Raw genomic sequence first — 18,818 nt, 5'->3', positions numbered from 1 at the left:
TAATGGTGTTCCAAAAAAGGTCCAGTTGCCAGGACCACGAAAATAAATTCCACCTAGACACCGTTGCCCTAGAGCACACAAAAAAACTATACATGCCTCGGCCTAAACATCAGCACCACAGGTAACTTCCACAAAGCTGTGAACCATCTGAGAGACAAGGCAAGAAGGGCCTTCTATGCTATCAAAAGGAACGTAACATTCAACATACCAACTAGGTCAAATTTGTCTCCACTTTTGTGGATTGGGGTGATCAGTCCTTGGTTCCAAATATTGGGGAAGATGCAAGAGTTGAGGATGATGTTAAAGAGTTTAAGTATAGCCAATTGGAATTTGTGTTCTGTATATTTTACCATTTAATTTAGGATACCATCAACCCCACAGACCGTTATGGGTTGGAGGGCTTGTATTTTGTCTTGTAGTTCATTCAATGTAATTTGAGAATCCAGTGTGTTCTGGTAGTATTTAATAGTTGATTCTAAGATTTGTATTTGACCATGTACAGTGGGGCAAAAAACTATTTAGTCAGCCACCAATTGTGCAAGTTCTCCCACTTAAAAAGATGAGAGAGGCCTGTAATTTTCATCATAGGTAGTACACTTCAACTATGAAAGACAAAATGAGAGAAAAAATCCAGAAAATCACATTGTAGGATTTTTAATGAATTTATTTACAAATTATGGTGGAAAATAAGTATTTGGTCACCTACGAACAAGCAAGATTTCTGGCTCTCACAGACCTATAACTTCTTCTTTAAGAGGCTCCTCTGTCCTCCACTCGTTACCTGTATTAATGGCACCTGTTTGAACTTGTTATCAATATAAAAGACACCTGTCCACAACCTCAAACAGTCACACTCCAAACTCCACTATGGCCAAGACCAAAGAGCTGTCAAAGGACACCAGAAACAAAATTGTAGACCTGCACCAGGCTAGGAAGACTGAATCTGCAATAGGTAAGCAGCTTGGTTTGAAGAAATCAACTGTGGGAGCAATTATTAGGAAATGGAAGACATACAAGACCACTGATAATCTCCCTCGATCTGGGGCTCCACGCAAGATCTCACCCCGTGGGGTCAAAATCATCACAAGAACGGTGAGCAAAAATCCCAGAACCACACGGGGGACCTAGTGAATGACCTGCAGAGAGCTGGGACCAAAGTAACAAAGCCTACCATCAGTAACACACTACGCCGCCAGGGACTCAAATCCTGCAGTGCCAGACGTGTCCCCCTGCTTAAGCCAGTACATGTCCAGGCCCGTCTGAAGTTTGCTAGAGAGCATTTGGATGATCCAGAAGAAGATTGGGAGAATGTCATATGGTCAGATGAAACCAAAATATAACTTTTTGGTAAAAACTCAACTCGTCGTGTTTGGAGGACAAAGAATGCTGAGTTGCATCCAAAGAACACCATACCTACTGTGAAGCATGGGGGTGGAAACATCATGCTTTGGGGCTGTTTTTCTGCAAAGGGACCAGGACGACTGATCCGTGTAAAGGAAAGAATGAATGGGGCCATGTATCATGAGATTTTGAGTGAAAACCTCCTTCCATCAGCAAGGGCATTGAAGATGAAACGTGGCTGGGTCTTTCAACATGACAATGATCCCAAACACACCGCCCAGGCAACGAAGGAGTGGTTTCGTAAGAAGCATTTCAAGGTCCTGGAGTGGCCTAGCCAGTCTCCAGATCTCAACCCCATAGAAAATCTTTGGAGGGAGTTGAAAGTCCCTGTTGCCCAACAACAGCCCCAAAACATCACTGCTCTAGAGGAGATCTGCATGGAAGAATGGGCCAAAATACCAGCAACAGTGTGTGAAAACCTTGTGAAGACTTGTCATTGCCAACAAAGGGTATATAACAAAGTATTGAGATAAACTTTTGTTATTGACCCAATACTTATTTTCATTTTTTTTCTAATTTTGTCTGTCATAGTTGAAGTGTACCTATGATGAAAATTACAGGCCTCTCTTATCTTTTTAAGTGGGAGAACTTAAATACTTTTTTGCCCCACTGTATATGTTTTTACTATTTGTTCTTTGTTATTGAGCCAAAAAGATTAGATAAGTGGTTTATCCATACATCTCCGTTTTTGATAACTATTTGTGTTGTTGTTTGTTTCGAGTTTTCCAATTTGACCAGAAGTTCATTGATTTCTCACGTGCTGTTCATCTTTTTCCGTAATGTATGTCTGTATTGTTTTAGTGATTCACCATAGTGAAGGTGTAGGCTCAGGTTTTCTGGGTCTCTATGTTTTTGGTAGGATAGGTTTCTCAATTTCTTAGGTTTATCCATTCTTCATCAAACCATTTGTCAGTGTTGTTCATTTTCATATAGTTTGTCTGCTTGATTTTTTTGATTTGATAGGTAAGCTGAGAGGTCAAATACTGTTTAGGTTTTCTACTGCCAAGTTTACACCTTCACTATTACAGTGAAACCTTTTGTCTAGGAAATTGTCTAGAAGGAATTTAATTTGTTGTTGCCTAATTGTTTCTTGGTAGATTTCCACCCTATTTTCCTTCCATCTATCGCATTTATTAATATTATTCAGTTCCTTTGGCTTTGATCCCTCGTGATTGAGCGTGGCTCTGTTCAAGTAGAGTGTGTTTTTGCTGTAATCTGATAGGGGTGTTAGTGGACTGACTGTGAATGCTCTAAGAGACTGGGTTGAGGTCAGTGATAAATTAGTCTACAGTACTACTGCCAAGAGATGCGCAATAGGTGTACCTACCATAAGAGTAGGATGCAGGATGCAAGATGCAGTAGATGGTATCGAGTACAGTATATACATATGAGATGAGTATGTAAACAAAGTGGCATAGTTTAAAGTGGCTAGTGATACATGTATTACATAAAGATGCAATAGATGATATAGAATACAGTATATACGTATACATATGAGATAAATAATGTAGGGTATGTAAACATTATATTAAGTAGCATTGTTTAAAGTGGCTAGTGATATATTTTACATCAATTCCCATCAATTCCCATTATTAAAGTGGCTGGAGTTGAGTCAGTGTGTTGGCAGCAGCCACTCAATGTTAGTGGTGGCTGTTTAACAGTCTGATGGCCTTGAGATAGAAGCTGTTTTTCAGTCTCTCGGTCCCAGCTTTGATGCACCTGTACTGACCTCGCCTTCTGGATGATAGCGGGGTGAACAGGCAGTGGCTCGGGTGGTTGTTGTCCTTGATGATCTTTATGGCCTTCCTGTGACATCGGGTGGTGTAGGTGTCCTGGAGGGCAGGTAGTTTGCCCCCGGTGATATGTTGTGCAGACCTCACTACCCTCTGGAGAGCCTTACGAATTACTTCAGCCTCCTGAGGTTGAAGAGGCGCTGCTGCGCCTTCTTCACGATGCTGTCTGTGTGGGTGGACCAATTCAGTTTGTCTGTGATGTGTACGCCGAGGAACTTAAAACTTACTACCCTCTCCACTACTGTTCCATCGATGTGGATAGGGGGGTGTTCCCTCTGCTGTTTCCTGAAGTCCACAATCATCTCCTTAGTTTTGTTGACGTTGAGTCACATGTTGACGTTGAGTCACACTGCGAGGGCCCTCACCTCCTCCTTGTAAGCCGTCTCGTCGTTGTTGGTAATCAAGCCTACCACTGTTGTGTCGTCCGCAAACTTGATGATTGAGTTGGAGGCGTGCGTGGCCACGCAGTTCAGAACGCACCCTTGTGGGGCCCCAGTGTTGAGGATCAGCGGGGTGGAGATGTTGTTACCTACCCTCACCACCTGGGGGCGGCCCGTCAGGAGGTCCAGTACCCAGTTGCACAGCCCCTCTTCTTACCAGGTCGAGACCCAGGGTCTCAAGCTTGATGTCCCTCTGACTATAACCCCAGTTGTCTTATTGTCGCCCCCTGGAGACATTGAGGTTTACTACATCTCTCTGAGCAGATTGGCTGGCCTGTAATGGCAGGGCAGGGTGAATCCACTCTCTGGAGTAGTTTCATCTGGGTTAAAATGACCATGTCAGTGTGAGTTATGGACACACTTTGTACAGATGTCATATCTCATTCTAGCTCCAGCAGTTACATCACAGGTCTCCCCCACTGCTCTTCCTCTAACTCCCTGACCTCGGGCCTCTTCCTATTTTTCTCTCTGCGTCATCCTCTCTGCCCCCCTCCCTATATCATGGACAGACAGGCAGACAGTGTGGACACAGCCCAGGTATTTAGGCACTACTGTTAATGAGCTGCATTAGTGCTTGGCACCCTGCCACCCGAACTGAGAGCTTGGCAACGGATGCAGCACATCTACCGCTGGACATCGACTTGTCAATCATTTATCACTCATTTATCACTCATTTCACGTGTGCATACATTCAAAACCATTCAGCAACATACTGCACTGTGGTTCTATGCAACTTATGTTTGCGTTATATGCAGTGTAAATGCCCCCCTCAGTTGGTTGTGTCACCAGGCTGTGGCCAGGTTGGAATGTTCACACACTGCTGCTGAATACTGCAGCTGTCAAGCGAAGCCCAACGGCTCTCAACTGGACTCAGATCAGTGAATGACACCATTACACATAAACACAGATGGCGGGAGAGAATATGTTTCTATTTGAGTGAGTGAGTGAGTGAGTGTGTGTGAGTGTGTGAGAGAAACAACGTGAGGCACTCTGTGAATTGTTATTGTTTTGTTATTATCCCTATGTGATTAGAAAATGAAAATAGAAAATGTTTGTAAAAAATGTGTCTCCGTGTGTGTGCGTGCATTTGTGTGAGAAACATCATGAGGTACTTACTGTAATGTTTTGTTGACCCCTAGCAAGATGGATGTCATCATTGTCTATTTTCCCTCTCTTGATTGTTACCTCTCCTGCATGTGGAGCAGCAGGTTTGCACCCAGTCCTAAGCAATCCCAGCTACTCTAGCTGATGTGGGCCCATAGCTCAAATGTAGCATAGTCTTCGACATGTCCTATCCAAAATGTCCACGATGGCCCTCGTAACTGTAGTGCACTGCTCCAGCTCTTCAGATTCCAATGCCAGGTTGTCATTAGGCTATAAGTTTTTTGTCAGTCCCTCATCCAGGCTCAGGGGAGCAGGGCAGACTACTCCTTCTCCAATCTATGATTTAATTAAATTCTGTGGTGAATGAAACCATTGTGCACTTGTGGCCCCAGAAGAACAGAGTTCAGACCCCCTGTCTCAGTCCACAGAGTTTAGGGTTGAAAACAGAGTCCAATGCATTGATCCTAACTGGCATCTCTATCTCTCTCCCCAGCTACCTAGACAGTTTAGACCGGATCGGTGCTCCTGACTACCAGCCCACAGAGCAGGACATTCTCAGAACCCGAGTCAAGACCACTGGCATCGTAGAAACTCACTTTGTCTTCAAGAACCTGCACTTCAGGTGAGACACTAGCTCAGTGCTCCTCTTCCTTCTCAAATGTTCTTCTGCAGGTTTCCCCAACTGGTGGCCCATGGGGGATTTTATTTGGCCACCCATGTTTTCTTAGCAAAGAAAAAAATATATACACTACCGTTCAAAATTTTGGGTCACTTAGAAATGTCCTTTTTTTTTTAAAGAAAAGCATTTTTTTTGTCCATTAAAATAACATAAAATTGAAAAGAAATACAGTGTAGACATGGTTTATGTTGTAAATCACTATTGTAGCTAGAAATGACAGATTTTTAATGGAATATCTACATAGGCGTACAGAGGCCCATTATCAGCAACCATCACTCCTGTGTTCCAATGGCACGTTGTGTTAGCTAATCCAAGTTTATAGTTTTAAAAGGCTAATTGATCATTAGAAAATAATTTTGCAATTATGTTAGCACAGCTGAAACTGTCCTGATTAAAGAAGCAATAAAACTGGCCTTCTTTAGACTAGCTGAGTATCTGGAGCATCAGCACTTGTGGGTTTGATTACAGGCTCAAAATGGCTAGAAATCAAAGAACTTTCTTCTGAAACTCATCAGTCTATTCTTGTTCTGAGAAATGTAGGCTATTCCATGCGAGAAATTTCCAAGAAACTGAAAATTTCGTACAACGCTTTGTACTACTCCCTTCATAGAACAGCGCAAACTGGATCTAACCATAATAGAAAGAGGAGTGAGAGGCCCCGGTGCACAACTGAGCAAGAGGACAAGTACATTAGAGTGTCAAGTTTGAGAAACAGATGCCTCACAAGTCCTCAACTGGCAGCTTCATTAAATAGTACCCATAAAACACCAGCCTCTGGTCGACAGGTTCTCAAGCTTCGGTTGGCTCGTCAGGCTTCCATTGCCGAAGCTACCGGGGATGCCTCAGCTAGCTCGTCAGGATTCCATTCTTCAGCTGGCTCGACAGGTTCTCAAGCCTTGTCAGGCTCCCACGGCTCAGCCGGCTCGACTGGTTCCCGCGCCTCAGCCGGCTCGACTGGTTCCCGCGCCTCACCCGGCTCGACTGGTTCCCGCGCCTCACCCGGCTCGACTGGTTCCCGCGCCTCACCCGGCCATGACTGGTTCCCGCGCCTCACCCGGCTCGACTAGTTCCCACGCCTCAGCCGACTCGACTGGTTCCCGCGCCCCAGCCGGGTCGACTGGTTCCAGTGCCTCAGCCGGGTCGGCTGGTTCCCGCGCCTCAGCTGGGTCGACTGGTTCCCGCACCTCAGCAGAATCGACCGGTCCGCTCCTGGTCCTTCTGGACCGTCCCTTTGGCCAGCGTCCTGTGGCTGGAGCCACTCCCCCTCTCTGGCACTCGTCGCCAGTTTACTCATTATTACGCACCACCATCGTTATGTGCACCTGTGCCTCATGAGACGCACCTGGACACGATCACCTTCTTGATTACCTCCCCTATATCTGTCACTCCCTTTGGTTCTTTCCCCGGGCATTATTGATTCTGTTTGTGTTTCATGTCTATACGCTACTCGTGTTTGTTATATTGTCCAATGTTCCGGTTATTATTAAACTCACCACCTGCACTTGCTTTCCGACTTCCAGCATATACAAATACAATACAAATTGTTGTTTTAGTCAAACATATCTGTTTGGGGTGCTTGCGGTCAATTTGCAGTCTACAAAGGATTTTTAATTATGTTCTGACAATCCGCTCAAGAAGAAATCTGCCCTCGACTGAATCTAGTTGATGATCCCTACTCCAACTCCTTTCAGTATTTAGAAAATAGATGCATTGGTTATGCTGCATTTACGTTGATCTTTTCATGAAACCATGTAAAGGGAATACTTGGTAAATACAGTATGTGTGCTTAAATGGAGATTGCCATACAGTTGAAGTCGGAGGTTTACATACACTTAGGTTGGAGACATTAAAACTTGTTTTTCAACCACTCCACAAATGTCTTGTTAACAAACTATAGTTTTGGCAAGTCAGTTTAGGACATCTACTTTGTGCATGACACAAGTCATTTTTCCAACAATTGCTTACAGACAGATTATTTCACTTATAATGCACTGTATCAAAATTCCAGTGGGTCAGAATATTACATGCATTAAGTTGACTGTGCCTTTAAACAGCTTGGAAAATTCCAGAAAATTATATCATGGCTTTAGAAGCTTCTGATAGGCTAATTGACATCATTTGAGTCAATTGGAGGTGTACCTGTGGATGTATTTCAAGGCCTACCTTCAAACTCAGTGCCTCTTTGCTTGATATCATGGGAAAATCATGGTCCTGGAGTGGCCCAGCCAGTCTCCAGATCTCAACCCCATAGAACATTTTTGGAGGGAGTTGAAAGTCCGTGTTGCCCAGCAACAGCCCCAAAACATCACTGCTCTAGAGGAGATCTGCATGGAGGAATGGGCCAAAATACCAGCAACAGTGTGTGAAAACCTTGTGAAGACTTACAGAAAACGTTTGACCTCTGTCATTGCCAACAAAGGGTATATAACAACGTATTGAGATAAACTTTTGTTATTGACCAAATACTTATTTTCCACCATAATATGCAAATTAATTCATTAAAAATCCTACAATGTGATTTTCTGGATTTTTTTCCTTCTCATTTTGTCTGTCATAGTTTAAGTGTACCTATGATGAAAATTACAGGCCTCTCATCTTTTTAAGTGGGAGAACTTGCACAATTGGTGGCTGACTAAATACTTTTTTGCCCCACTGTAAATCAGCCAAGAACTCAGAAAAATAATTGTAGACCTCCACAAGTCTGGTACATCCTTGGGAGCAATTTCCAAACGACTGAAGGTACCACCTTCATCTGTACAAACAATGGTACGCAAGTATAAACACCATGGAACCACGCAGCCATCATACCGCTCAGGAAGGAGACGTGTTGTCTCCTAGAGATGAACGTACTTTGGTGCAAAAAGTGCAAATCAATCCCAGAACAACAGCAAAGGACCTTGTGAAGATGCTGGAGGAAACAAGTACAAAAGTATCTATATCCACAGTAAAACGAGTCGACGTAACCTGAAAGGCCTCTCAGCAAGGAAGAAGCCACTGCTCCAATACCGCCATAAAAAAAGCCAGACTACGGTTTGCAACTGCACATGGGGACAAAGATCTTTCTTTTTGGAGAAATGTCCTCTGGTCTGATGAAACAAAAATAGAACTGTTTGGCCATAATGACCATCGTTATGTTTGGAGTTAAAGGGGGAGGCTTGCAAGCCGAAGAACACCATCGCAACCGTGAAGCACGGGGGTGGCAGCAGCATGTTGTGGGGATGCTTTGCTGCAAGAGGGACTGGTGCACTTCACAAAATAGATGGCTTCATGAAGAAGGAAAATTATGTGGATGGAAAATTGTGGATATCAGTCATGAAGTTAAAGCTTGGTCACAATTGGGTCTTCCAAATGGACAATGACCCCAAGCGTACTTCCAAAGTTGTGGCAAAATGGCTTACGGACAACAAAGTCAAAGTATTTGCGTGGCCATCACAAAGCCCTGACCTCAATTCTATAGAAAATGTGTGGGCAGAACTGAAAAAGCGTGTTCGGGCAAGGAAGCCTACAAACCTGACTCCATTACACACCACGAATGGGCCAAAATTCACACAACTTACTGTGGGAAGCTTGTGGAAGGCTACCCAAAACGTTTGACCCAAGTTAAACAATTTAAAGGCAATGCTACCAAACACTAATTGAGTGTATGTAAACTTCTGACCCACTGGGAATGTGATGAAAGAAATAAAAGCTGGAATAAATCATTCTCTCTACTATTATTCTGACATTTTACATTCTTAAAATAAAGTGGTGATCCTAACTGATCTAAGACAGAGAATTTTTACTAGGATTAAATGTCAGGAATTGTGAATAACCGAGTTCAAATGTATTTGGCTAAGGTGTATGTAAACTTCTGACTTCAACTGTACATTCATGGATTCTACCCTAGGTTAATAGGTTTTCCATTATTGTACCATGGGAATTAAAATGTTATTTTTTATAAATAAATGAGCACCTGGATCAGTACAGTGCGCTGGGAGAAAAGAAGCTGTGACTGAATCTACATTTTAATTCTATGCTCTAGTTAATTACTCTAGAACTGCCAAATCTGGAGATACATTCAAGTTTAAATCATTCAGTATTATCTGGTGTACAATAAAAAGTGGGATGTGTAAAAAAAAACAAATTACATCTGCAATTTACCTTGTTTAGCTTGGTGTAACACGATCATGTTACTATAAAAAAAAATGTCTGTCACAAAACAGAGAGCTTGTATTTTTCCTCTGTTCCTCACAGTGGCCTGCCTGACTGCCTACTAAGTGCTAGCACAAAGCAGCTCTTTGTTTATCTCCTTCACCTCACTTAGTCAGCTGATTGAGAACATAAAAGACAGGATGAAAATAACTTGTTAATATAGTATGTTTAAATCAGTGGTGTGCAGAGAGAGGCTGCAGGGCTGTCGGGTTGTAGTGTTCCATTCATTCCTGATCCTAAGACTGTCTCTCTGACAGGCTTTTTACTAACGCTAACATAATGTTCCGGTACTGAAGAAAGACTGTTTTAGTTTAGTGGTCCAGGACTTTTTCCAGTTACCCCAGCAGCTCGAGGTTGTCCTGACCTTAAATACTGTATATACAGCTCTGGAAAACATTGAGACCACTGCAAAATGATCAGTTTATCTGGTTTTACTATTTATAGGTATGTGTTTGGGTAAAATTAAAATTTTGTTTTATTCCTTAAACTACTGACAACATTTCTCCCAAATTCCAAATAACAATATTGTCTTTTAGAGCATTTATTTGCAGAAAATGACAACTGGTCATATATAACTAAAAAGATGTAGTGTTGTAGACCTCGAATAATGCAAAGAAAATAAGTAGTAGGAGACCTTCTGTGACTGCAAACACTTTGAAACCCCAAGTTTCTTCAGATGTAGGGAGGGGCTCAAAATTGGGCTCCCAAGTAGTGCAGCGGTCTAAGGCACTGCATCTTAATGCAAGAGGTGTCACTGCAGTCCCTGGTTCAAATCAGGGCTGTATCACAGCTGGCCACGATTGGGAGTCCCATAGGGCGGTGCCCAATGTTGCCCGGGTTTGGCTGGGGTAGGCCTAGTATTGTAAATAAAAATGTGTTTTTCTGTGAGTGTGTAACGTATGGTGTGTGTGTTCTGTAGGCTCTTTGATGTGGGAGGACAGAGGTCGGAGAGGAAGAAATGGATCCACTGCTTTGAGGACGTGACAGCCATTATCTTCTGTGTGGCACTGAGTGGGTATGACCAGGTCCTGCATGAAGATGAGACCACGGTAAGTCACACACACGCAAACACACCATTAATTAATTGTGTCCATATCTCTGCACAGCACTCTGTAGTGCAGCATATTAGTCATATATGTTTCCTTCGTTGAAGACATCAACATAATGAACAGCAGGGGCTTTGTACTGTACACATCCCTGGTTTCCTGCTACTCATGTTGAGGTTAGGGTTCACAATTACCATGCCTTTTATCCGTGGATCCTCCTTCCTGTACTGTAAAGGTTTAGCTAGCTCTGCTATGAAACGCATATAAAATGTACAGAAGCTTTTAATGATATGACCATTTACATGTAAGTGTAGATTCATTTTGAATATACATTTTTTGATACGTAAAATATGTGAGGTGCTGTCCATAACATAACATTATAAATTAGACCACACAGTTAGGCTACTTTATTTCTCTCCATGCAAACACAGCAGTCACACTTCCCATCTGGTTCCACCCAGTCCTTTACCATAACCTCTAGTTGTATCAGCTGGTGTTTGTGCTAGGGTTGGCATAACCGTATAACCTTGTAACCGACGGTTATGGTGTAGACCGTCATGAAAATAAAATAAACCGTCATAACTGTAAAAAACATTTTTGCTGTGTGTGTATGGAACAAAGGGCTGACTGAAGACTGGAGGGCCGGGCATTCCTGCGTTTGAGTACGTCTCTGTCGTAACATGGACTCTTTTCAAGATGATGAAATTGTTCCTCCTCGCTGAAACAAGAAAATGAGTCTTGGGTTGCCTAGGCAACTCCCTCTGGAATGAAGCAGCAGCATCACAAATAGAAATAGAATGACTAGAACAGGCTTGGAACTTCTAACCCTGGCAATTTGACTGAGTAGGGTCTATCTGCGGTGGGACTGCCGTGTCAAATCAGAGCACCTGTTGTCCGGACCTCTGGCAGTCTCTATGAGGCTACCACAGGGTACAATTCTCGGGCCGGCTCGATGTTGCTCTTGCTGCTGGTGATTCTCTGATCCACCTCTATGCAGATGACACCATTCTGTATACCTCTGGCCCTTCTCTGGACACTGTGTTATCTAACCTCCAGACCAGCTTCAATGCCATACAACTCTCCTTCCGTGGACTCTCCTTCCGTGGCCTCCAACTGCTCTTAAATGCAAGTAAAACTAAATGCATGCTCTTCAACCAATCGCTGCCCACACCTGCCCGCCCGTCCAGCATCACTACTCTGGATGGTTCTGACTTAGAATATGTGGACAACTACAAATACCAAGGTGTCTGGTTAGACTGTAAACTCTCCTTCCAGACTCATATTAAACATCTCCAATCCAAAATTAAGTCTAGAATCGGCATCCTATTTCGCAACAAAGCATCCTTTACTCATGCTGCCAAACATACTCTCGTAAAACTGACTATCCTACCGATCCTTGACTTCGGCGATGTCATTTACAAAATTGCCTCCAACACTCTACTCAGCAAATTGGATGCAGTCTATCACAGTGCCATCCATATTGTCATCAAAGCCCCATATACTAACCACCACTGCGACCTGTATGCTCTCGCTGGCTGGCCCTCGCTTCATATTCGTCGCCAAACCCACTGGCTCCAGGTCATCTATAAGTCTTTGCTAGGTAAAGCCCTGCCTTATCTCAGCTCACTGATCACCATAGCAGCACCCACCGTAGCACACGCCCCAGCAGGTATATTTCACTGGCCACCCCCAAAGCCAATTCCTTCTTTGGCTGCCTTTCCTTCCAGTTCTCTGCTGCCAATGACTGGAACGAACTGCAAAAATCACTGAAGCTGGAGACTCCCTCACTAACTTTAAGCACCAGCTGTCAGAGCAGCTCACAGATCACTGCACCTGTACATAGCCCATCTATAAATAGGCCATCCAACCACCTCATCCCCATACTGTTATTTATTTATTTATTTTGCTCCTTTGCACCCCAGTATCTCTACTTGCACATTCATCTTCTGCACATCTACCATTCCAGTGTTTAATTGCTATATTGTAATTATTTTGCCACTATGGCCTATTTATTGCCGTACCTCCTTTATCCTACCTCATTTGCACACACTGTGCAAGACTTTTTCAAATGTATTATTGACTATATGTTTGTTTACTCCATGTAACTCTGTGTTGTTGTATGTGTCGCACTGCGATGCTTTATCTTGGCCAGGTCGCAGTTGTAAATGAGAACTTGTTCTCAACTAGCCTACCTGGTTAAATAAAGGTACTTTTTTTTTTTTAAACAATTTTTTAAACTACATGCCGCGCCCACCACGTGCCCACTGCCATTGATTGAGACGTGGGTAGTGCCATGCGAGAGTTGGGTTGGCTACGCTAGCTAGCTAACGTTACCTTCCTATCAGTAACGTTAACAGAACTGCAGAAAGCAGTGCTCTGTAGGCGGGGTGAAAGACACGGCGTACCCGTGTCCCCTAGCTAGCTAGAAGCCTCCTTCTTCTTCTGTGGGGTTTTTTGGCGGTTGGTGCATTACCGCCACCTACTGTGCTGGAGTGTGGGCCAGAGACAGCGCTAGCAGTGGACGCGGCATGTTGTGGGCACAGCATGCAGTAACCACTGTCTGCAGATAGACATTATTGATTTCACAGGTAAACTCATGGGTACACTTGCAATGGCTGCCTGGTATTGCGATGCAATGTTCTTTCAAATGTTAACTGATGTGGCTCATACAATTTAATGTATTTTTGTAATATCAGTTGAGTTGAATTAAGAAATCGCAGCACATATTTCAGCTCATATTGTACTTCCTGCTTTGCTGCTATCGGTACACTGGCAATGGCCGCCAGTCCACCCATTATGTCATGATTGACTGGAATGGGGATGTCCATGTATTCATTCTATTTTTATGCCAGCACATGCAGTCAGGAGAGGAGAACGTGCGTTTATGGGTTCATTTTTTAAATATTAATATAGCGAGGTCAGGATAATCCTATTTGAAAACACAACTAAATGTATCAGAGTAGATTTACAGACATGATAAACCAAAAAAGGAAGGCTCTATTGAAATATGAACTATGCGTCTGACAGTCTCTATTGAACTATGCCTCTGACAGATTGACAGACTCCTAAATCAAAGTCATATTTGTTTACTCCTGGACTCATATGCACAGGCCCGCACGCGTGTGCGACTGCACACACACACACACACACACACACACACACACACACACACACTACTTCAACAAACAAATTTGCATTTATCTCTCGCTCTCTGGCTGTCTTTTCCTGTTTTTCCTCTTCATGCAAGTACTGGCACACCCTCAAAGATGTGCACAGCAGTGCAGATTTTCTACAGCAATTCTGTCCATTAATTTGACTGCGAGGTTTGGTTTGGGTTCTTCCTGCCTGCTCTACAATTTTTTCCATTCACCGTTGGGGGAGTGTGTGTGTGTGTGTGTGTGTGTGTGTGTGTGTGTGTGTGTGTGGGGTGCGCGTGTGCAAGCATGCGTACATGCGTGCGTGCACATGACTATGCGTGCGTTTTTGTTTGTGCATACATGCGTTGTGTTTGAGAGGGGGGAGATGAGTTGATTTGGGCTCTCGTGCATGTCCATCTCTGTTCCACTGCGCTCCCCCAACCCCCCAGCAGCTCTCGTCTCTCCTTCAACGTCTTCTCGTCTCAGCTCCTCTCCTGTCATCTCTCGCCATCGGCTGTCCTCTCTAACCAATCGGCAAATGCTAAAAACCCACCTGGTTCCACAGAGGGTCCTCCCACCAAACATATGCACAGGTATGAAACCTTTCACAAGGACAAAGAATCCAAAATCATCTGGAAAGAGTTGAAAGCAGCACTCCTTTTGGTTGTGATGTAATTATGTGTGTGTGTTCAGCATGTGTGTGTTTACCTGGGATTTTCACTGTGAGGATATGATTGTATGTATATGGGCGGCAGGTAGCCTAACTGTTAAGAGCGTTGTGCCAGTAACGGAAAGGTCACTGGTTAGAATCCCTGAGCTGACTAGGTGACGCATCTGTGGATGTGCCCTTGAGCAAGGTACTTAACTCTAATTGCTCCTGTAGGTTGCTCTGGATAAGAGTGTCTGTAAAAATGTATATATGACACTGGTTTCTGTATGTGTTGCCTTGTTCTCAAAGTTTTACTCATCAGATGCTGATTCACCTCATGAGATACATGTTTAATTATGGTTATTAGTTTTCTTATTTCCTCTCTTTCTTTCTCTTATATTTTCTACAAGAACTCCAGTCTCTGACTTATCTTATGTACTCTTTTGGGTTGTTCTGTAATTGGCTCTTTCAGTGAGTCCCTCTGCTCTATTTAATCTGATTGGCTGTCTCAGGGCTTTCCTCTGCTCTTGATCTGATTGGCTGTGCGAGCCCTCTCTGGTGCTCTAAGTGGATTGTGATTGGCTGTGAAGGAGGTGTCATGACTGTGTTCTCTGTCTTTTCCACTGTGATTGAGAACAAGGCAACAATTCACTCACATCAGAGAGAGTGTCTGCTTTCAACTCTGAATTAACATTTAAACAGGCAAACACAATTTTTAAATAACATAAAATACCTAGAAATGTATTTGCATGCCTTCCCATCTCTGTTCTAGAGAGAAGCATACAGGGTTTGTCCAAGACTTAGGCTACCTGGGTCGTTCCACCAATTCTGTGTCTTTTGAGAAGTATAACTTGATCAAAACAAACTTTTGATTTCACTTAATTTACTTGAATGCAAGGTTCACAAAATGTTTTATTTGTAAAACTTGTCTATGCTGTCTATCTATGGGTATCAGGGTTGACCTGTTATGCTTGACCGGCTCAGTTTTCCACCACAAAACACCTGAAAAACACACTTGCCAAAAGGAGTAGAACCAGCTCACCTGCTTTTACACTATGATTTGACTATTAGATGTTCAGTGTTTCTTTAAAATAATATATTTAAAAAGGAATAGTTTCACCATATTAAAATGAAAGTTCAGTTCACATAAAAGGGTTGGCCTCAAAATGAGGGACAGACATAAAATAATCACTAATCACATTAAATAAATTAACATCTTTAGAAATTACTTTTTCAAAGCAACACAATAAGTAGGGTGATGGTGACTTATTTTAGGATGAAGTGGGTTAAAATCTTAGAAGTGACACAGTGTTGACGGAGGGACATGTGAAGATGTTACATTTTGGCACTTTGGCAAGCCTTTATTCATATTTTAAAAATCCGATTTATTGAATTCTCCATGTGGTCTACATTAAAAGGGCACTTAATTTAATATATATAGGCTTTTAAAATTCAATATTGGTGCACTATTTCTACTTAAAATATTAAAGGGACGCAAAAGGCACTATTTTCGTGGAACGACCTACCTAATAACATTGTGCATGAACTTGGCTAACCTCCCAGGATGCTGCGTACTTGTCATACTTAACATATTACCATGACACTGTGGCAAACAGGATAATGATAATGAAATAATGTAGACACTGTATTTTAGAATGTTCTGGGCTCTTACGGGAAACTCCTGGAAAGGGCATCTACAGTTTAGTTTCTGTTCTGCTTTGTAGTTTCCTGTCTTCACTTGATTCTTCTCTTATTTTGTGTGTGTGTGTGTGTGTGTGTGTGTGTGTGAGACATAGTTAGAAAGAGAGCCACACAGCAGACTGACTGACATGTTGTTTTCTCTACCCACAGAACCGCATGCATGAGTCTATGAAGCTGTTCGACAGCATCTGTAACAACAAATGGTTCACAGACACCTCCATCATTCTATTTCTCAACAAGAAGGACATATTCGAGCAGAAAATTAAGAAATCTCCCCTTAGTATCTGCTTCTCTGAGTACACAGGTAATTGATGAAGAGTGGAGGCTGCTGAGCTAGGAGAAAAGAGAGGGATGTAGTAGCAGCAGGAGGGACAAGTAGAAGAAGGGCTAGTGTGGGAGGGAGGGATAATGTGTAGAAAGGCTTGAAGTGGGATGATTAGCATTTGGAATCAGAAGTTACTCATCCCTTACCTGGCATGACTCCATGTTATCATCTTAGGGCTTATAGTGCAGAGCAGCCAAGGAGTCTGTCTGGCCTGCTGTACTCTCTGTGTAAACCAAGGCCTCCCTCTGCAGTTACACGATAATCCAGCCACTTAGAAAGACATTTGGTTTTACATTAGGTGTGAAATATTTGAAAAAACTATATATTTTTTAAAATCCATTCTTCAGTTTTTCTTGTCCTCATATCCTTCTTTTGTTTTGTCTGCTTTTCTTCCACTTTTATTTTCCTCTTTCTATTTCTATTTTATTTTATTCACCCCACCTTCTTTCCACATCCTTCCTCTCTCTGGTCCTGTAAATATATTTTCTCCATTTCCTCTTTCTCTTGCCCTTTCAAACCTTTCTGCAGGCGCGGACACCTTCATAGAGGCAGTGGGCCACATTCAGTCTCAGTACGAGAGCAGGAACAAGTCCCTCCACAAGGAAGTGTATGCCCACGTCACCTGTGCCACCGACACCAACAACATCCAGTTTGTGTTTGACGCCGTCACCGACGTCATCATCGCCAACAACCTGCGTGGTTGTGGCCTGTATTAACCCAGAGGATAGACCCAATGTGTCCCTGGATTGACCCTTCTCCTCCACTTTTCCCTCACCCACATATCAAATGAATTCACCTTTTAGATTTGTTAAATATTAAGACATTTTAATTCCGTTGTATAAAGAGAGACAGCTGTATTTTGTGCCTCAGGCATTGAACATCCTCAGTCGAAGTGAATACAGAAAAGGGAGATAATAAAGAATATACATTTTGACAATCACTCACCTGCAAAACTGTTCAAGACAATCTGGACATCCATGGTGAACCACATTTCCGAAGAAAGAATGCAGATATTATAGACATGCATTTGATACATTTGTAGCAAAGTCATGGTAGCGGTAGGTTATTTCAGAAGATATGCTGTTTTACTAAAACACTAAGGCAGTTATTGCTGTTGTGTAACCGTGTATAAGTGGCATTGGGTCACCACCAGAGATAAACTATCATCTACAGGTTACAAGGAAAACTGCTCATCTTTACCAACAAAGTATCTATTGTAATTTGGCATTTTGCTTATTGAGTAATAGTCATCTGATATGAAAGGAATTTGTGCCTGGACGGTTTCGTGAAACACTTAAGTCGGAATTGGAGTTGATGAGTTGGGGATTTGTTTGCGGCTAATGGAAGATGGTACTGTATAAATAATGTGAATTTTTGGGTGGATTTTTTTTCTTCTGTTCTGCTTATATGTCATGTAGGTTCTGAGATTTTAGTTGTTGTTTTGTTGTCACTAGAAGTTTTGTGAGATTCAATGATTGGGTTTGAAATGTGTAAGGTTTGAAAGTACAACCAAATATTTAATTTACACTGTAGTGGCCTTACTGAAGGGTAAATTTTTACTAAGCAGTGTAATTGGGTAAGAAATGGAGACCATTTGTGACAATCAACATAGTCACTGCCTGAAGTTGAGTTAGAGCTAATAGTTGAGATGTAGAAATATTCAACTGTCATATTTAGTCTATAATTTCCTGTTGCAGTTTAGGTGCCTCAGCAGTCTCAATCAAGCACTTGGAGTTGTTTACTTTATGGTGATTGGCCTGGCTATGTCAGTAGCTATTTTATCTTACTGGTGCCAATGCCATATTTAATGGGAGAGTGAATAGGCTAAGGAGCAGGAAGTTTCTGTGTGTGTTAGAGCAGATAAAGTAGTATCTGTTTGTGGTTTACTGTAAGAGGATTAGGTATCTGTGGAATAATTATCCAGAAAACAGCTGTTCCATTCCCCATTACACAGACCCTCAGGGAGGACACCAAATGTCACAACACCCTCCCTGTTCTTCTGCCAAATAATGCCAAACCACTCTAAGAAGGGTCAAAACTTCTTGGTTTCTTGCCAAATAATATGCCGCTTCCTAAATCGGGGGGTGGTCTGATACCACCCTCCTCGTTTAGCTGTACAAAAACCTGTACTCGTTTCTTGTCATGGCTGTAGGAATCGCCATCTCTTAGAAAGTACTAATTTGTCTGCCTCACAGCATCACACCCATGTAGGTGCCGGGTGAGTGGGGGTAGGGAAGATGTTACCATGATGATCGTTCTTAGCACCACGCCTGCCTTAGCTGGTAGGTGCAGCCTCGTGTGTTAGATGACTCTGATACTCTAGTCACTGCAGTGATTCTAGGGGCTCTGTAA

The 18,818-nt window shown here is 42.7% G+C and overlaps 1 protein-coding gene across 2 annotated transcripts in view; it reads left to right on the top strand.

The window, feature by feature from the left end:
- The window catches only part of LOC112252347 (guanine nucleotide-binding protein G(o) subunit alpha), a 180,056-nt gene that overhangs the window by 150,783 nt on the left and 10,455 nt on the right, over positions 1-18,818 (top strand). The window contains exons 5-8 of one of the 2 annotated variants that reach the window (XM_042323128.1): positions 5,232-5,360; positions 10,528-10,657; positions 16,292-16,445; positions 16,995-18,818. The exon at positions 16,995-18,818 is cut by the window's right edge and continues 2,291 nt beyond it. In XM_042323128.1, coding sequence (XP_042179062.1) covers positions 5,232-5,360; positions 10,528-10,657; positions 16,292-16,445; positions 16,995-17,182 — 601 coding nt within the window. In that variant the 3' untranslated portion in view covers positions 17,183-18,818. The remainder of the gene's footprint in view (positions 1-5,231; positions 5,361-10,527; positions 10,658-16,291; positions 16,446-16,994) is intronic. The other variant, XM_042323129.1, reaches the window with a different exon arrangement.

The sequence above is a fragment of the Oncorhynchus tshawytscha genome, linkage group LG06 (genome assembly GCF_018296145.1).
Source record: "Oncorhynchus tshawytscha isolate Ot180627B linkage group LG06, Otsh_v2.0, whole genome shotgun sequence".
Taxonomy (NCBI): Eukaryota; Metazoa; Chordata; class Actinopteri; order Salmoniformes; family Salmonidae; genus Oncorhynchus; species Oncorhynchus tshawytscha.
The sequence above is the reverse complement of the archived record's forward strand: the minus strand, read 5'-3'. Positions and strand labels throughout refer to the sequence as shown.